Here is a 17,635-nt window from a genome sequence, read left to right as displayed (position 1 = left end):
GTTCTAATATTCTAATAATCAAATTCATAACATGAAGTTTTGACTATACATAATAATTTATTTATTATTGTTTCTTTTATGTAATTTATCATTTTTTTTTTATTGCACTTTATTTTGATTCAAATGATATTCAAATGCTAGAATGCATCTTTACGCCATGCATCTACAGGATGCTAATCCGGGAAAGAAACTCACTTATCTTTATAAGATAAGCTCTAATCTTTCTTCATAACCTAAACTAAATTCAAGGAGTTGAATTTCTTAGGATACAGGACTTGTCGATCCTACAAAAGACTGAGATGACTGTTGAAAGGAGATATTCTCCTTAAAGCTCAAGAAAGTCAATTATTTGACATCACAAAACAGTTACTGAATATAAATTAGTAACGTTACCTCATAGCTAAAATTGTTTGGTTTATGACAGTAATTGAAAATATGTGCTTAATATCCACTCTTGAAAAATTAGAATGGATATCAAATATGTTCATGAAATAGTCATATGGATATCATTGATATAAATATGTCTAGAATTAATGAATGTGTCTTTATTGCTAAATAAATCAATGGTCATATAATTTTGATAAAAAATTATAAATCACTACCATGTGGTTATTCCTAGAAGTGAATGTTGACAAATCAATGGTCATATAATTTTAGCGTCCACCATAAGTAGAATGTTTAAAAAACATATGATTTTAAAGTCCTTGAAGGACAATATAGTGAGACACATGAAATTGATGAATGCTAATTAAAGCATTTTATATAGAATAGTGCAAAACATAAAATTCTTAGAAGAGGAAATGACGACGTAAAATTGCAAAAGAAAATTGACGATCCTAAAGAGGTCATATTTGTAATTAGTGATAGTTATATTGGATAAATTACCCTTGAAGAAGTAGATGCATATACTAATTATTATTTTTTTTTTTTTTCTCAATAAAGAAACCAGGAATTATGTTTTAACTCACCATCCATTATCAAATTTGTTGACCACTAACGAGTGATATCTTTATCGCACGTTTTCTTGATTTTGATGAGACAATATTTCCACCGTTAAAGAAAAAGATAAAACCTCCTAAAGTAAGGCATGAAGTCTCCTGGAAAGTTAAGTTTATGCATCATTTAGATACTCTCATACCTCAACATGAAATATAAAGTGTGAAGGATATTGCATCTCAATAATATTGTACATAAAATGTCATACACATTTATAGATGCATAACAATCATAGGCAGCTCATCTACTGGGAGATCTACAATAGGTTCTTCAATAGTGACATCATTTTGTGCAGTCTCATGTTCTAGAAGAGTCTCTGAAACCTATTGGCTCACCTCTACTACAAGTTCAGATAACATACCATCATACCCAATAGACAAGGGAATAGCACCAAACGAACCTGCTTCACAATCTTTCAAGGGTTGAAAACTGCTTCCTTCAGGTACATCAAGTTCCAAGAACATTTTCGTCATGGATTCAACCACTATGGTGCCTCAAGAAGAACAATAAAATTTGTATCCCTTAGAGTGCTCGAGATAACCAATGAAATAACTCGAACTATTCTAAGATCCAATTTCTTCTCAATAGGATTTTAGACTCTCACCTCAGCAGGGCATCCCTAAACTTGAAAGTGTCTAAGGCTAGGCTTTCTTCTTGTCCAGAGTTCAAACGGAGTCTTCAACATAGATTACTAAGAACCCTATTTAGGATATACAATGCAGTCTTGATTGTTTCACCCCATAAATACTCAGGTAGATTAGACCTGCTCATCATATCCTTGTATGTGAGATTGCGCCTTTCAGTTACACCATTTTGCTCAAGAGTCCCAAGCATTGTGTACTAAGAGAAAATTCCACAATCATGTAAAAACTTGGGAAAAGAACCCATATGTTGTCATGCATCATGATATTTGTCATAATACTCTCCACCTCAATCAAGCCTAACCACCTTGATGACTTTCCCAGTTTGCTTTTCAACTTCAGTCTTGAAAATTTAAACTTCTCAATAGCATTAAAGTTCTCCTTAATCAGAAAACATAATCATATTAAGAAAAATCATTAATGAATGTGATGAAATATCTGCTACCATATAAGGCGGTTGAGTAGAGTCCACTAATATAAGTGTGGATGATCTTAAGAATGTCTTGACTTTGGGTTGAACCTTTCTTCTTAGTCTCAATCAACTTACCTCTAATATAATCAACACAAGTTCCCAAATCTTGAAAATCTAAAGGAGGAAGAATCTCTTTTTTTATTAGTTTGTCAATTCTTTCTGACCCAACCTTTTATTCCATAACAGTGAAAATCTTTCTTTAATCATATATCTTTTTAGGCTAACACTTTCAGCATTAAGGGAATAATCAAAATGATTGAGAGACAAACACATTCTATAAACCATCCAATAAAACACAACATCCAATAACTTTATAACTGAAACAGAAATCAACTTTTCCATTTCCAATAACAAGTCTGTATCCAATTTTATCAAGCAATGAAACAAAAATTAAGTTTCTTCTAAAATAGGGAACATAAAAAGTATCTCCAAATACAAAACAGATCCAGAGTCTAATGTCAACTTGACAAATCTTATGCATCAAACTTCCACATCAACATCGTTCCCTACTTTCAGTTTGGACTCCCTCTCACTTGAATTATGCCTTATTGATTAGCCCTTGTAATGTTGTTGTCACATGAACAATTGCACCACTATCAAGCCACCAACTATCTTTGGGAACATCAACTAAGTTTGATTCAAAACAAATAAGATCAAGTGTCTTACCTTGTTCCTTATTCTTCTTCTCTAACCAAGCCTTCTGCTTATGGCAGTCGGCCCTCATGTGACCCTTTTTCTTGCAAAAGAAGCACTTGTTCTTCATATCAACTTTTTTCTAAGTTTGATTAGGTCCTCGTTTCTTAAAACTCTCATCATTCTTAGGGCCATAAGAGTTGAACTTCTTGTTCTTCCACTTCCCCTTATTGTGGGTCTTTGATTAAGCAACCAAATTAGCAATCTCATACATTTCTTTAATTTCTTTAGCTTTTACTCTTCAACCACACACTTGGAAATAAGATCATTAACACTTCAAGTTTGACTCTAAGCAATATAGGCTATCTTGATCTAACTGAAGTCTGTAGGTAGAGAGTTCAGGGCATGATAAACAACAAAATTATCATTAATAGGAATTTGATGGCTTTGCTGTTTCGATTGAATATCAATTATCCTCATAATACACTCTCTGACTCCTTTGGAACTGTCATATCTTACTTCAGTCAATTCGCTCATCAAGCGAGCAGCTTCAGCGTTGTCAGATACCTGAAACCTCTAACCAACAGTAGTGAGAAACTCCTTATCATTAGTGGTCTTCAACAAACCACTAATGAGGTAGGCTACTAGTGAGGTAATCAACAATGGTTCTTTTCATAGCAAGCAAACTCAATCTGTTAGACTTCTCCCATCTGGCATATAAACCCTTTTCTGCAACATCACTTTCTTCATTGGGCTTAGGTCATTCATTCACTCACAAGGTCATATCAATGTCAGCAATCCCAAGTGCAAATCCAATATCTTGCTTCCATCTCCTAAAGTTGCTACCAGTCAGAAGCTCAATTGTGGCATTATTATTGTTCACAGTAATGGAGACTATAAAAACAATGCAACAAATCAATATTACATGCAACAAATAATCATAATAGCTTTAAAACCTCATAAGCTACTTCTCATAGGGATACTTGGTGCATCACCATTAACTCCCCTTTGGGGAGAGAAATTAACATGCTATTAGGATCCCAAGAATAAGGTTATGAAAATAGCAAATGAGAACATATGACATTCAAAAAAAAAAAAAAATCTCCTTTGAGTAGATAGCCTTTCTAGGCCATTGTTCATCCTCCACTTCATAGGAAAACACATGTCAATTGAAAAATCAACCACTTTTAAGTGTATTGAATTTTCAAGACCAGTGTATTTCCTAAACTAACCTTATGCAACCATCAATTTTAACATAAATAATAACCACCTTTGGGCTGGAAATTGTGTGCATCAAAACTGAAGAATGTATCATTTACCAGGTGAAAAATTTTGCAAGCTTCAATAATGCACCGCTTTGGTGATTAAACATTCTGACAACTCACACAATATTCTAATGATACTAAACAATATTGCCATAATTAAGGGCTTGATTTCCTTTACAAAATTTAAATGTGTTTTTTTTTTTTTTTTCTTTTTTGTGATTAAGTATGTATCTCATGGTTTGTCATTGGATCGGTTTTTTAGACTGGAAACCCAGGGAGAATATATTCTCTATATCATATCTAGATGCTTATTATTAAAAAACAAACAAAAAAGGATTGAGTCTTTGGGTTGGCTTTGTTTAGTTTTTTCCTTACAGCAAAGGAAATTGGATCAAGACACAGCTACGACTTTCTTGTATTCTCCTGTACTCTAGCGCTTTGTATTTCTTTTTAATCTCCTTGTATCAATGAAATGAAATAGAATAAAATAAAGATTATTCAAAAATTTCAAAATAAAGGAGAAGTTGACGTGGAAAATCTAACCAGTAAAGGAAAAAGCGTGTATTAAACTATTAATTGTGTTAACTGGCAAATTACGGAATATTGTTAAGATTTTTAAAAGTCCCTCAAAGGTTCATATGACTATCAAAGAAGGTTATGTTTTGTTAAGATGTATTTAATTCATTTTCTAAATATCCAATTATCTTTCCGTGTTTATACGATTCTCTAGAATTAATACAAATTTTCTCATTTTCTCTCTAATTTTTTTTATTTTTAATTTTAAACAAGTCCAACATTCTGTAATTTTCAACTTTAGAAGGTCACTGAAGGATCAAGACATCTTCAAACTTCAATAGATGAAGTGATCTTTAATATTCTTAGCTTGACCATTATATTAGTCCTTAAATTTTAATAATGACACTCAGTATTTGAGAGATTTTAAAATCCATTCCATCATTTTTTTTTTTTTTTTTTGAAATAAATCCATTCCAACATTGATAATATAAATGTATTATTTACAATAAATGTTTTCTTTCAAAGTTTAAACGGAATTTTAAAAAAGTAAAAGAAAAAAAGAAAACATTTGGCAGTTGCCAACTTAGACTGGATTCTTATAATACTAGAAAAAAAACCTAAATATAGATGAAGATAATTAAAAATCCAGATTAAATCTTCGTGACAGTATAAGATATTTTATTAATTATGTCATATGAGAAATTAAAATTTTCATCACAACAACTTTCCCGGAGTCTCGACACATCCTTCTTAATAAAAACTGAAACACAAATAACTATAATTAAAATTTAAAGAAAAAAAAAGAAGCTCTAGAAGGAATGGAAAGTAAATCAGTAATAGAAGCCTCTAAGCAACATTGACACTGTGAAGGAGCAAGGTTTCAATAGTAAGTCCTGGACCAAATCCAAAAAGCACTCCCCATTCCAATCCTTCTCCTGTGGTCTTGAGTCCATCTTTAGCTGATTTCTTTCTCATCTCATCCAAAACAAATAGTACAGTTACACTTGACATGTTACCATACTCACCAAGCACATGTCTAGTTGCACGTAACTTCTCTGGGTTAAGACTTAGCTTGGCTTGAATTTGGTCCAAAATTGCAGGTCCGCCAGGATGTGCAGCCCAAAAGATTGAGTTCCAATCAGAAATACCTAGAGGTTTGAATACCTCAATCAGTCTCTTCTCAATGTTATTTGCGATAAGTTCGGGAACTTCCTTCCCAATATGAATTAAGAGCCCACTCTCACGGATAGCTCCAGAAATAGCCTCAGGGCTATCAGGCAGTAATATTGGGGCTGTAGAAACTAGTTCAAAGATGGGATTTTCAACACTAGGCACAGGATCTGCACCAACTATAAGAGCAGCCGAGCCATCACCAAACAAGGAGTGGCTAACAAGAACATCAACATCAGTCTCACTAGGGCCATGCATGCCAACCAAAGTTACCTCAGAGACCACAATGAGGACACGTGCACCTTTATTGTTCTCAGCTAGGTCTTTGGCTATTCGTAGTACAGTGCCACCTCCATTACAACCTTGTTGATACAACATGATTCGCTTAATAGATAAGTCAAGGCCTAATAGCTTGACAATTCTATAGTCAATCCCAGGTAAGAATGCACCCATAGTGGTACAACAAATTAAGTGAGTGATTTTGGACTTGGGTTGGCCCCATTCCTCTAATGCCTTATTCGCGGCTTCTTTGCCCAGCTCTGATATTAGTATAGCAGCTTTATCTTGTCTAGCATCCAATGAAGGCATACTGTATTCACGCAAATACGGGTTCTCTTTCACAAACTCGTTCGTTACATACATGTGTCGTTTTTTTATCATGGTTTTATCACCTGAAATAATTGGATATGTATTGGTTATATTGTATTCTTTCATATACTTTCCATAACAACTCAGATGATATTTGTCACACAGAGAGATGTGTAGATAAAAAATCCTTTCAAAATTTTCATTTAAGGTGGACAAAGTAATTTTTCGATCAATGATAATTATGTTTTTACAACACTACTTCAAAGTTCACGTACTAAGTTTTTCTTTTACGTCAATTTTGTAAAAGGACTTTGGGTGTTTTGAATTTAGAAAACATGAAAAATATTCTTTGCTATCACTACTACAAAATGGTTTTTTTTTTTTTTTTAAATACGAAAAACAAATTCACTTTCGAACTTCTATTTTAGAAATGTTCTTTTTTTTTTTTTTTTTAAAGTTTCCTTCAAATCTTATTTTTAGGAAATGATACATATACATCACATTATCAAATATAGAGAATACAAACTTTTTTTTTTATTATTATTATCGTGTAAAATCATTTTAAAGAACTATTTGGTAAACGATATCTAACAAACCTAGAATGTATTCAGTATCTATACACGAATTTGAGTACTCAATATGTTAGATAATAGAATAGCTAGAAATATGGAAACTTATAAAGTAATCAGCAGATAGGAAATATTAAAAGAAAAATAAAAGTATTTCTTACACATGCGCTGCATTTTCTTTTTAAGTTCTGTCATGTGCTGGCTATTGGTCATATTGAAATAACTGTCTGGAAATTTGCTTTGATCGAAATAACTTGGAGGATTCGCTGTTCCGATTGCAAGGATTGAGGCAGTGCCTTCAGCACGTTGAGCCTTGCGAATTTGATCCACGCTAACCATTTTCGCTCTCAAAAAAACTATTCTTATTCTTATAATTGAGTTATATTTTTCTTCTATTGGTAACTCCTATTTATATACAAACACCTTAAGCATTAAACCATCATGCTTCTTTTACACAAGCACTTAAAAAATGAAAAAAAAATGTTCTAAATAAGGATACTTGTAATGTGGTCAACATTTACGTAAATAAAAAAGAGAAAAAATAAATAAAGTATTTGATTACTAGAAAAACGATATTTCTTAACAGTTAGTTGTTGACAGTTTTTAAAACCCTAAAAAATTTCTCGAAATCACTAATTACTTATTGACTTTTATCTGTAAGCATGAAAACCTAACAATGAATTATGAAAAATTCAATTTAAATGTAAATAAACATGGAAAATATTTTGTTAATACAAATTTTCCAATCTGGTGCATGAGGTTCTAGCTAAGTAATGTGGGTTTACTATATATAGAGTAAAAAGTAACACTTTGATACTTGTCAGTGAACACTAAAATTCCTCTTCATTAAAGGTGTTTATGGCCCTGTTTTTAATATATATATATATATATTAAGGGAGGTAATGTATGGTGCATCAAGGTATAATTCTTAAGGATATTATAATAAAAATGTTAAAAAAGGGGGTTTTGAAAGATAAATAGTGGGGGCTATTTAGCATCACGCAAAATGATATTAAAAGCTTTAAAGGTTGAAGACTAAAATAATATTAAGAGTATTGTTATTAAGTCTCCACCCTATTGATTAAATCACGTCACTCTTAAGAGCAACCAAAACAATTCACAATCAATTAAACATGGTACAATACGTATCGGTATTGGCACTCTCAGTTCCCGATTGGCATTGTTCTTTTTATTTAACATGCTTTAATTTTTTTTCTTTTCTTTTTATTACATTTTTCACGAAGCTTTTACTATTAGGTCATGAGTTTTATCATTGAACCTCTCCTTGTTTGGCGAGAAATTAGAAGAAAAGCCTGTAAAAATTGACCTTCTAATGAAAACTATGTTTCGGTTTTTCTTATTATTTTCGTGTTTCTGTTCTTCAAGTGGTATTAAAACAAACCAAAAAAAAAAAAAAACATATTAGTAAAAACTTTACAAAGTTAATGTAGAAGATAATACAAAATTAGATTTTTATAAATCAATCCTAATTTAACGGCACATAAAAGATTTAACAACAATATGATTTTTAGATATAAGAGATAAAATATTTCTTGATTAATTAAACAAATATCATTTTAAAATTTTTATCAAGCATGCAACTCATAACATGAAGAATGAAGAAAATGTGTTTGAGATACTTCCACAAGGCCTTTAACAACTTGATTGCATAATAGAAATAAGTGTTGGAGTTGAATATTCAATAAAGAAACCCAACAAATTGTACAAGATAATATTTTTATTGTAGAGGTTGAAATTGATTCACCATTATGGCTAGCATTTGCACAACGGTATTTTTAGATCATTTCGAATTTTAATTATCTTTATAATTACTTCTCCTTATTTTATATGGAACTTCACAACTCATTAAAGAGCTTTACAAACAAATTTTTTTTTTTTTTTTCACAATTTATAGGATTATAAGTCATTGAATTAAAGGACTTTTGAGTGATTGAGATTCAATATAACTTACATAATTAAACCATTTTGAAATTATCATAACTGAGATGCAATCTCATCTATTCAAATGTTTTAATCTAACCGTTTAAAACTTGTGTTAAAAAATTGGGGCTCGGAACCTTTCCCTTGAGTCTTTCATTTGTTGCAAAACATATGTCGTGATGATGCTTATAAACTGTATCTACTTTCATTTCAAATCAAGTATGAACATCGAGTTTACGCATAAAATGGAAATTAATGTTTGTGGTATGAGAAGTTTCCTTTCATAAGGAAACAATCTATGGCTTTAAAGTAATTTCATTTAAGTATAAAATTGTAGTACATGAAATACTTTATAAATTAGATTAGCGGCAAACAGCATCATTCTTTCAAGAAAGATCGAAGCCAAAGGTTATTTACTCTACTGTTTAACAAAATATATTTAACTCCTATGATTATTGAAAAAGAAAAAAAACTCTCCAATAGAATAGTATTTGATACTTTATAATATAACCATGGGTAAATTTTATATTAATTGATCTTATAGTCATAATAAGATAAATAAAATAAACACCCAAAACCCTTTTTTATAACTTAATTTGAAGAATCTGTTAAAAGTATAAAAATATAATAATATTATGCTTACTCACGATCTTATAAATCATCTTACTATCCTGTGTAAATATAAAGCATAGTACGGGTACCATATGTAATTTTAACAAAGAATAATAAGATGGTTAGTAAGATCGTGAGCAAGCATAGCATTACTCATAAAAATATAGGTGTGTTTGGTTCCATATTTCTACCCACATTCCTAATTTGACACATTATTTGATAAATATTACTATATTTTTTTTAATTATTTTAGACCCCTTAAGTTTATTAATTTCATTAAATACCCCTAGAAAAAAAAGTTTAAAATTTAACAAAAATACCCCCACCAACCCATACTTGCCAGATTCCGACAACCACCGTCGGTGATAGCCAGAATCTATCACAACCACTGTTTTAAAAATCGGACCGAACCGACCGGTCGGACCGGGAACCGACAGCTTCTCCTGTCTGATTTAGGTCTTAGGGGGGTTTTTGAAATATTTTAAAATTATGAGGGTTACATTGTAATTTTATAGGGGTATTTTGGAGATATATCAAAAGTTTAGGGATTAATTGGTAATTTTATTGGGACATTTTTGGAATAAATAAAAATTTTAGGGACCAATTTGAATTTTTTTAGGGGAATTTTAAATATATTGAAAATTTAAGGGGTTAATAGTAATTTTTTAAAAATAAAATATTGCTGACGTCATCGGTCCAACCGGTTGGACCGGTTGACCCGTGACCTGGACAGCAAAACAATTTGCCCTCCGGTCCGGGTTTTAAAACAATGATCACAACGGCCTATACCACGACAAGAACTAGCCGGTAATTCACCGATCTGGCCGAAAAAGGCCAGATCTAACGGCCAAAGAAATAGTCATCGTTAACCAACAACTACGGCCATATTTTTAGCTGTCACTGACCACAAAAGATGGACTTTTGCGACCGTCGATGGCCACATCTGTGGATCTGACCGGAAAAGGTCATGTCGACGCCATACCCGCCAGATTCGACCGATATGTATCGTTACGCAATTTTTCAACCAAATTCCGATGGTAATGGCCGAAATCTGACACTACGAACGGTGGAAGTGTTTTTGTCATTTTACAAAATTTTTATATATTAAGATATTTAGTTAAATTAGCAAACCTATAGGATTTTTTTTTTTTAATTTTTAAATTTTACCTCGTAATACTCCTCTATTCAACTACTCAATATTATTCCCAAAATCCTATCTAAAATAATAAAACAAATGGACCCAAACTTTTACTTTCAGAAACAATTGGTAAAAATTTACTTTTGACAAACATACTAAAAATAAACTCTTTATGACCCAAAAGAGTTTAATCCAATATTAGTACAATCTCTAAAAAGTCTAATCACATTCACATCCATGGATCTCAAAATTGTACTGAAGAACAAATACCCAACAGAGCAAAACTTCTAAATTAAGTTTTAAATAGGAAAAGACTGAATTTTGAGCCGCTGTAACGCTCTATAGTCATCTATAAATGTGTCATCTCCACTACTCGTCAGTCACGCATCCATTTGAAGCTGATTGCACGTTCTTGATGTACTGGAGATGAATCAAAGAGATCATTTACTTAAGAGTTTAGTATAGACAAAAGATGGTGTCAAGGTGTATTTTCGCATACCTTGTAAAGAACTCCTCGGTTAACCTTATATGGAGGAGTAGTCCATTTTCTTCTTCGCTCTTCCATTTCCTCATCTGTTATCTGAACATCTATTCTTCGCTTCTGTACATCAATGGTGATGATGTCTCCATTTTGGATCAGACCAATTGGGCCACCCTCCTGGAATTAATTAGAAATGCAGTCTTAATGATAGTAAAAGGAAATCAAAGTAACTCAATGTACTCTTAATCAAAATTTTGAAGGAAAAAATTGCCCTCAAAGAGTTCACTTGTTTCTTCTCTAACACTTCATGTAAGAGGGAAGACACAAAATAGAGAATGGCTGCATTAATTTGTAATGGCTTTTCTTTTCTTTTCCCTTGAAGGATATGAAATGGTGAAACTGACGATTATGTTTTCTCCCTCTTCCATTTTTAAACAAATGAAAGGGAAGATGAGTGATCTCCCTCACTTCATTTTTCCTTCAATTCTACCAATCATAGTGTTAATATTTCTGAAATTTAGTATTCATATTTCCCTCATTCAAAAATTTAGGTTCTTTGCATGCGTTTTGGTTTTGTTAAGGAAGAAAAAATTTGAAGTAAATCAAAGACAGATGAGAACTTGTTTTGATGGATAACCTGGAGGAGAAACAGACAAAGAATAGAGAGAACAAAAGGATAGATTAGGAAGAACAGCAACAAAGGGGTATAATCTAGAAGAATTAAGAGGGAGAGCCAACAAAATTCTGTCTACATATATATATATATATATATATATGAAAAGTTAATGCACCTGTGCTTCGGGGCAAATGTGGCCAACAACAAATCCATGTGAACCTCCAGAAAACCTACCATCGGTGAGCAGTGCAACTTCCTGCAATGTACAGTGACAATATCCAAATGAAACTTGATGTCAGAGCTGAAAAATATTCAATTCGTCAACCAGGGGAAGACGAGTCTAGTCGAAAGCAAATAATTAACGGTCAAAGAAGAAAAAGTGACTACCACATTAAATCACCAATGCCAATGGTTGATAGCACCCATATGATCGTTAACGAAAGATAATTGTTATTAATACGTCATTTTAAAATTTAGAAGGAGCATCAAATCAAACAATTTAGCAAATCCAAGCATAGATCTGAAGAAAAAAAATACCTTTCCAAGACCTGCTCCCATTATTGCACTTGTTGGTGTCAACATTTCAGGCATGCCTGGCCCTCCCTTCGGCCCTTCTCCTCTTATGACGACCACTTTTCCCTGGCATATGACAAATGTAAGGAAAAAACAGATCCTCCAAAACCACTTTGACGTAGACAGAAGAAGAAACTCCATGAGTTTTTGGAAGAAAAACTGAACTTATACAGGTTTTCGTGTAATCCTAAGCCAATAAAAAAAATGAAAAAATAAAAAAACATGTGTCAACAAAGGTGACCTTCAAACTGAAAAGAGACTGCTAAAGTGCTAAAAAAGGAGTTCAGAAGCTTTACTTACAGAGCTAGGAACGAATTTTGACATTTTTCATATTTTCCCCAAAATACTCGAGAAATATTAGTTTAGGCTAACAAATAATTACCCATGATTACACAACATAGAAATAGTAGAAAAGAAAAAAGGTCTATACATAAAACTTGAGCATACTTTGAAACTCATAGGATCCTCAGAGATGGCTGCAATCATAGATTCCTCTCCTTCAAAGATAAGGGCAGGACCTGAAAAGAAAATTCATTTAACCATGATCTTACAGACAATGGACTAAATATAACTAAAACAGTCTAGCAGGAAACAGGACTTAAAAAAATCTGTAAGAAACAGAAAATAACACCAGAGAAGTATAGCCCTTCTTTTCCAGTAATTTTTGCTACAGAACCCTGTGATGCAACATTTCCATATAATATTTGGAGATGGCCTGTTTTCTTGATAGGGTTTGACAGTGGTCTTATTATGTCCTGAAAACAAAAGCAATATAGAGACATCTCGCTGGTTATTACAATACAAAAAGTGACAGCAATAATCAATCAATTAATTTCTGAATAAAGTGAAAATGCTTCCAACCTGCCCCTCTGATAAACGAGGGAAGTTCACTGCATTTTCAGCCAGTGTCTTGCCAGTAACTAGAGTAGGAATTTCTTGTGTTAGTATAACATAAAAATTAAAAAATAAACAAATGGCTGCAAAGACTTCTCATAAAATCCATATTACATACCAGTAATGCAATCTCCATCTAGAAAACCATTCTCCAAAAGATATCGGATGATTGCTGGTGTTCCTCCAATCTAAAAAAACAACAATTACTTGCACTCGTGAAGAAAAAAGACTAATGACCATATAAACCGATCAGGGTACCAATTGAGAAAAGGATCCAGCAATCAACCCCAACTAGTTTCAGATTGAGGCTTAGTTGAGTCAAGTTTTTGAGGCATAAGGAATGACACAAAACACCATGTAATTTAAAGCTTGGCATTATATATAAGAAACAAAATATTACAAACAATATGTTTCACTAAAATGCATACCTTATGTACATCCTCCATGACATATTTACCACTGGGCTTTAGATCTGCAAGAAATGGAACCTCGTCACTGACCTTCTGAAAATCATCAAGAGTTAACTCCAGACCAACAGACCTGCCATGATTCTTGACTGAGCTATCCGCATAGGATGAAAACTATTGGTATACAGGGAGAAACTGGCACAAAACTCTCCTTACCTTGCAATAGCAATTAAGTGTAGTACAGCATTGGTAGACCCGCCCAGTGCCATTACAATAACCATCGCATTACGTAGTGATTTTTGAGTGATTATGTCTCGTGGTTTCAAGTCCAATTTCAATAATTCGAGAAGATATTTTCCAGCTAGGCGGCATTCATCTAGCTTCAATGGGTCTTCAGCAGGTATGGAAGAGCTGTAAAAAATGAACAAATTTCAAGCCAAGGGAAGGGAGAATGGCCTAAAAACACCAATCAGAAAGAACCTGCAAGTGCATAGTTCTACCTATAAGGAAGAGACATTCCCATAGCTTCAATTGCAGATGCCATGGTATTAGCCGTATACATTCCACCACAAGCTCCTGCCCCTGGGCATGAGTTAAGGAGTACATTCCTTCTCTGCTCATCACTTATGGATCCACTAACATACTCTCCATAAACCTGGAACAACATTCCCATCATGATAATGATGATGAATTGAGAAAATCGTCAGAAGAAATTTTCCACATAAATAAATCACAATTTTAAAGCAGGTTGATTATGCTTCTATAAAGATCTCAAAACACTAATCATATGGGAATGCATCACAAAAAAGTAGTAATTAGGTTGATAGTCATCCCTTGGAGCATTGTTATAGTCTCGTAAAGTATATACAGCAATTCAACTCTTCCTACAAGAACAAAGGTCCCACCTAAAAGCCACTGACAATCTGCTAGAAGCATTATCATAGGCAGTTTGAAAATTGTACTGCTTTTCTAGAATTTTTCATAAAAACAGATGCCGTAATATATTGTTCAAGCAGTCCAAGATATTTACCGTTGCATAAGAATTTTTCATCATGATCTTAATATCCAAAAGTCATGACAGATAAATCACCACATAGAAATTAATTTCCTTCTAATGCTCCATGCACAAATATAGTATTGCGTAATGCACAAAAAAAATTTACATGATCAGTTGGGTTCCAATTGTCTATATACTATTTAGAATATTCAATTTACAATTCTGCAAAAATTTGATGTGCAATCTCAGCAGAAGTATATTAACAGCACCTCTTTCCATGTGTTTCAACACATAAATTAACCAAGAACAATTTAGGTCAAAGGTCATTATTTATAGGTTTCTACAGGAATAGGAGGTCTGAGGATTGTCAGAGAATTAAAGATTCATAAGAACCCAGTATGGCTTGAGAAATCTTGACTTCTTTACTTAATCTATATCATAGATATGTCCAGTTGTACTTCACACTTTATTTTAGAGCCATATTCAATATCATTCCCTACTTCCAATTAAAATAATGCCCATTGCATATTACTCCAATGTTCAAACAGCATGCTACCAATATAAACTTCATCTAAATGTGGCACTTCCATGTCATGTGAGTCTTGTATGTCATAGAGGGAATCAAAAAAGGTAGAAAAGAGAGAAGAAATATCCATAGAAATAGAAAAGAATCTAAGAATGTAAATGCATTTTAGAAACTGCCCAGACATTTAGTGAACAAAAAATTCTAGCGTACCTGGAAAGCTGATACTATATCATATGTATGGCCTTGAAAATGACCAGGCTGCAAAAGAAATAATGTAAAAAACATTTATTAAGTGCACACCAAAAATTTTACATGTTTATTATCTAAAATCACCAACACTAGAAATAGATGAGAACAATGGCAACCTATGACCTGTAACAAAGAAATAAGTTAGACGCACCAATGCTAACATTAGGTGTTGGACATGGCAACTCTCAAAAATCTAGTTAAACTTGTTTCTGTGCATTACATATTCTTTTTTATAAGCCAAATTGAAATTTTGGAGACTAACAAGAACACAAGTCATTTGGAGAGCAAGAATTGAGAATTAACTAGCTAAAACCTTTCATGTCAGTGAAAATCAACAAGGTTTTACGGCAAAAAAAAAAATCTAATCGTGGAATCAAACAAACCAATCATAAACTAACTAATTATGTTCATTACAAGCAAAACATATCAACAAGTGAACACAAGTCTCAAACCTTGATTGTTCCACCATAAACCATTATACCCGGTCGGTTGAGCCGCCCCATTGCCATAATTGTACCTGGCATCTACAAATTAATTGGCATTAGATTCAAATATCATATAAATTATGCTACGGAACGTATTTTGCACAATGCCAACTATACCAAAGCAAAGTCAATTCAAATTCAAAGGAAAATTCAAAGGAGAAACTGAAAGACGAAGATGAGCAGCAATCACTTTGTAAAATATCATAGAATTAGTAAACATTTTTAGCTAAAATGGCACTTACGGCGGCGATGAATCACACCGCAGGAAAATAACAATTAAAAAGGATACCCATAATGCTTAGGAGAATGCTCTAGACTCAATGTCTATGATGTCCACCATGCCTTTCAAAGGCACAGCGGAAAAAAAAAAAAAAAAAATACAGAAGAGCTCAAATTTTGTCACAGTTACAACAATAAGATATAAACCGCTGTACAGCAGCAGAAATGAAATATTAAAAAATGAACTCTTAATCCCGCTACCCACCCCCACCCCCAACAAAGCGTACCCAGAAGATTTAAAACTTAAACCGAAATCATAGGATCATAATTTACAGCTAAAACAATCCACAAAATCCCACCAAGTCAGAAACAGAGCAGATGTTTGGAATATAAAATAAAATAAATGCAGATATGCTTCATATACTGTAGTTACCCGAACAGAAACAAAATAATCCAGAAATATATAAATATTAAACCAAATTACATATTCCAGAACTTAATTCAAAACCCACAGAAATATCACCAAGAGAAAACCCAACATTTGCTGAAACAAAACAATCCCTCAAAAGTAACACCGTAAACCAAAACACGAGACCACTCATTTTAGCCTAAACTTGCAAAAACCCACCAAATGCAAGGAATGCATTACACATTTACTAACAAGAAAAAAAACCCAGAAGTCAAAAGAGATAATAATAAACCTTTATAAACATTACATATTTAAAAACCAACTTAATAATGTTTAAAAAGCTTACATTTTTGTCACACCCAGGAATGGAAATATTGCCATCATACCACTGAGCACTCATAACAGTCTCAATACTATCAGCAATCAAATCCCTACTTTGCAAGCTAAAACACATCCCTCTCGTCCCCATCGATATTGCATCACTCACACCAATTGTATTAAACCGAAACCCGACCATCCCCGCCTCTTCAACGCCCTGCTTCACGGCCTCCGAAAGTTTCAACAGGTGCATGTTACACGTGTTCCCCTCGTACCAAACGGAAGAGATGCCTATTTGGGGCTTATCCATGTCGGAATCCGAGAGGCCCACGCCGTGCAGGACGGCCTGTGAGCCTCCCTGTGACTTGGGCTCGGTGATGCGGACGCTGTACTTGTTGAGTTTCAGAGAACTTGCAGAGGAGGTGGGTGGAGGTGAGGGGTCAGCGGTGACCGGTTCGGCGGTCGATTGAGCCGTGACACGGAGGGATGTGGGGCGGAGTGGGAGGTGGTTGTTGTGAGTGCCATGAACTGGAGGGATTACCGGGATGAAAGTGGTGGCGCGTGAAGTTACAAAGGTTGATAGCATGATTGGTTCCAAGTGGAAGTAGAGTACTGGAAGTGAAAGTGTTTGACAAACTTGTTAGGTTGCTTTTTAAACATAGCCGAAGGAAACGTGCTTATCAAATCGCGTATCGAGGCTCTTTTTCAAACAAAAATTTTAAAAATTAATATTATCCCGTAATTAATTAAGGAATCTTGTGATATTATTGACTTTAAATTATAATGTTAGAGTATTTATAAATAATTTTTTATATAACTTAAATTTTTTATTATACAGAGTCTATTCAAAAAAATAAGAGTCTAACATACTCTTTATCTTTAAAATATAAATTAGAGAGTGAGTTTAACTCTCCACATTT

General features: G+C 33.2%; 2 protein-coding genes across 2 annotated transcripts; both read right to left on the bottom strand.

Annotated features, from left to right (window-relative positions):
- Window positions 1–5,157: 5,157 nt before the first annotated feature.
- LOC116106555 (polyketide synthase 5-like) lies at window positions 5,158–7,218 on the bottom strand. Its single transcript, XM_031392932.1, has 2 exons — window positions 7,012–7,218; window positions 5,158–6,364 (listed from the first exon to the last, which is right to left on the bottom strand). The coding sequence occupies exons 1-2, from the start codon at window positions 7,187–7,189 to the stop codon at window positions 5,370–5,372; spliced, it is 1,173 nt and encodes a 390-aa protein (XP_031248792.1). The 5' UTR covers window positions 7,190–7,218; the 3' UTR covers window positions 5,158–5,369.
- Window positions 7,219–10,694: 3,476 nt separating this feature from the next.
- On the bottom strand, window positions 10,695–17,352 carry LOC116107391 (dihydroxy-acid dehydratase, chloroplastic). Its single transcript, XM_031393666.1, has 14 exons — window positions 16,744–17,352; window positions 15,737–15,808; window positions 15,246–15,293; window positions 14,013–14,167; window positions 13,729–13,923; window positions 13,534–13,645; window positions 13,224–13,293; window positions 13,073–13,131; window positions 12,843–12,966; window positions 12,659–12,729; window positions 12,176–12,277; window positions 11,814–11,894; window positions 11,041–11,199; window positions 10,695–10,961 (listed from the first exon to the last, which is right to left on the bottom strand). The coding sequence occupies exons 1-14, from the start codon at window positions 17,299–17,301 to the stop codon at window positions 10,911–10,913; spliced, it is 1,857 nt and encodes a 618-aa protein (XP_031249526.1). The 5' UTR covers window positions 17,302–17,352; the 3' UTR covers window positions 10,695–10,910.
- Window positions 17,353–17,635: the final 283 nt, after the last annotated feature.

The sequence above is a fragment of the Pistacia vera genome, unplaced genomic scaffold, assembly GCF_008641045.1.
Source record: "Pistacia vera cultivar Batoury unplaced genomic scaffold, PisVer_v2 Contig117, whole genome shotgun sequence".
NCBI classification, from domain to species: Eukaryota; Viridiplantae; Streptophyta; class Magnoliopsida; order Sapindales; family Anacardiaceae; genus Pistacia; species Pistacia vera.
Note: the sequence above shows the minus strand (reverse complement) of the source record. Positions and strands in the feature narration are given on the sequence as shown.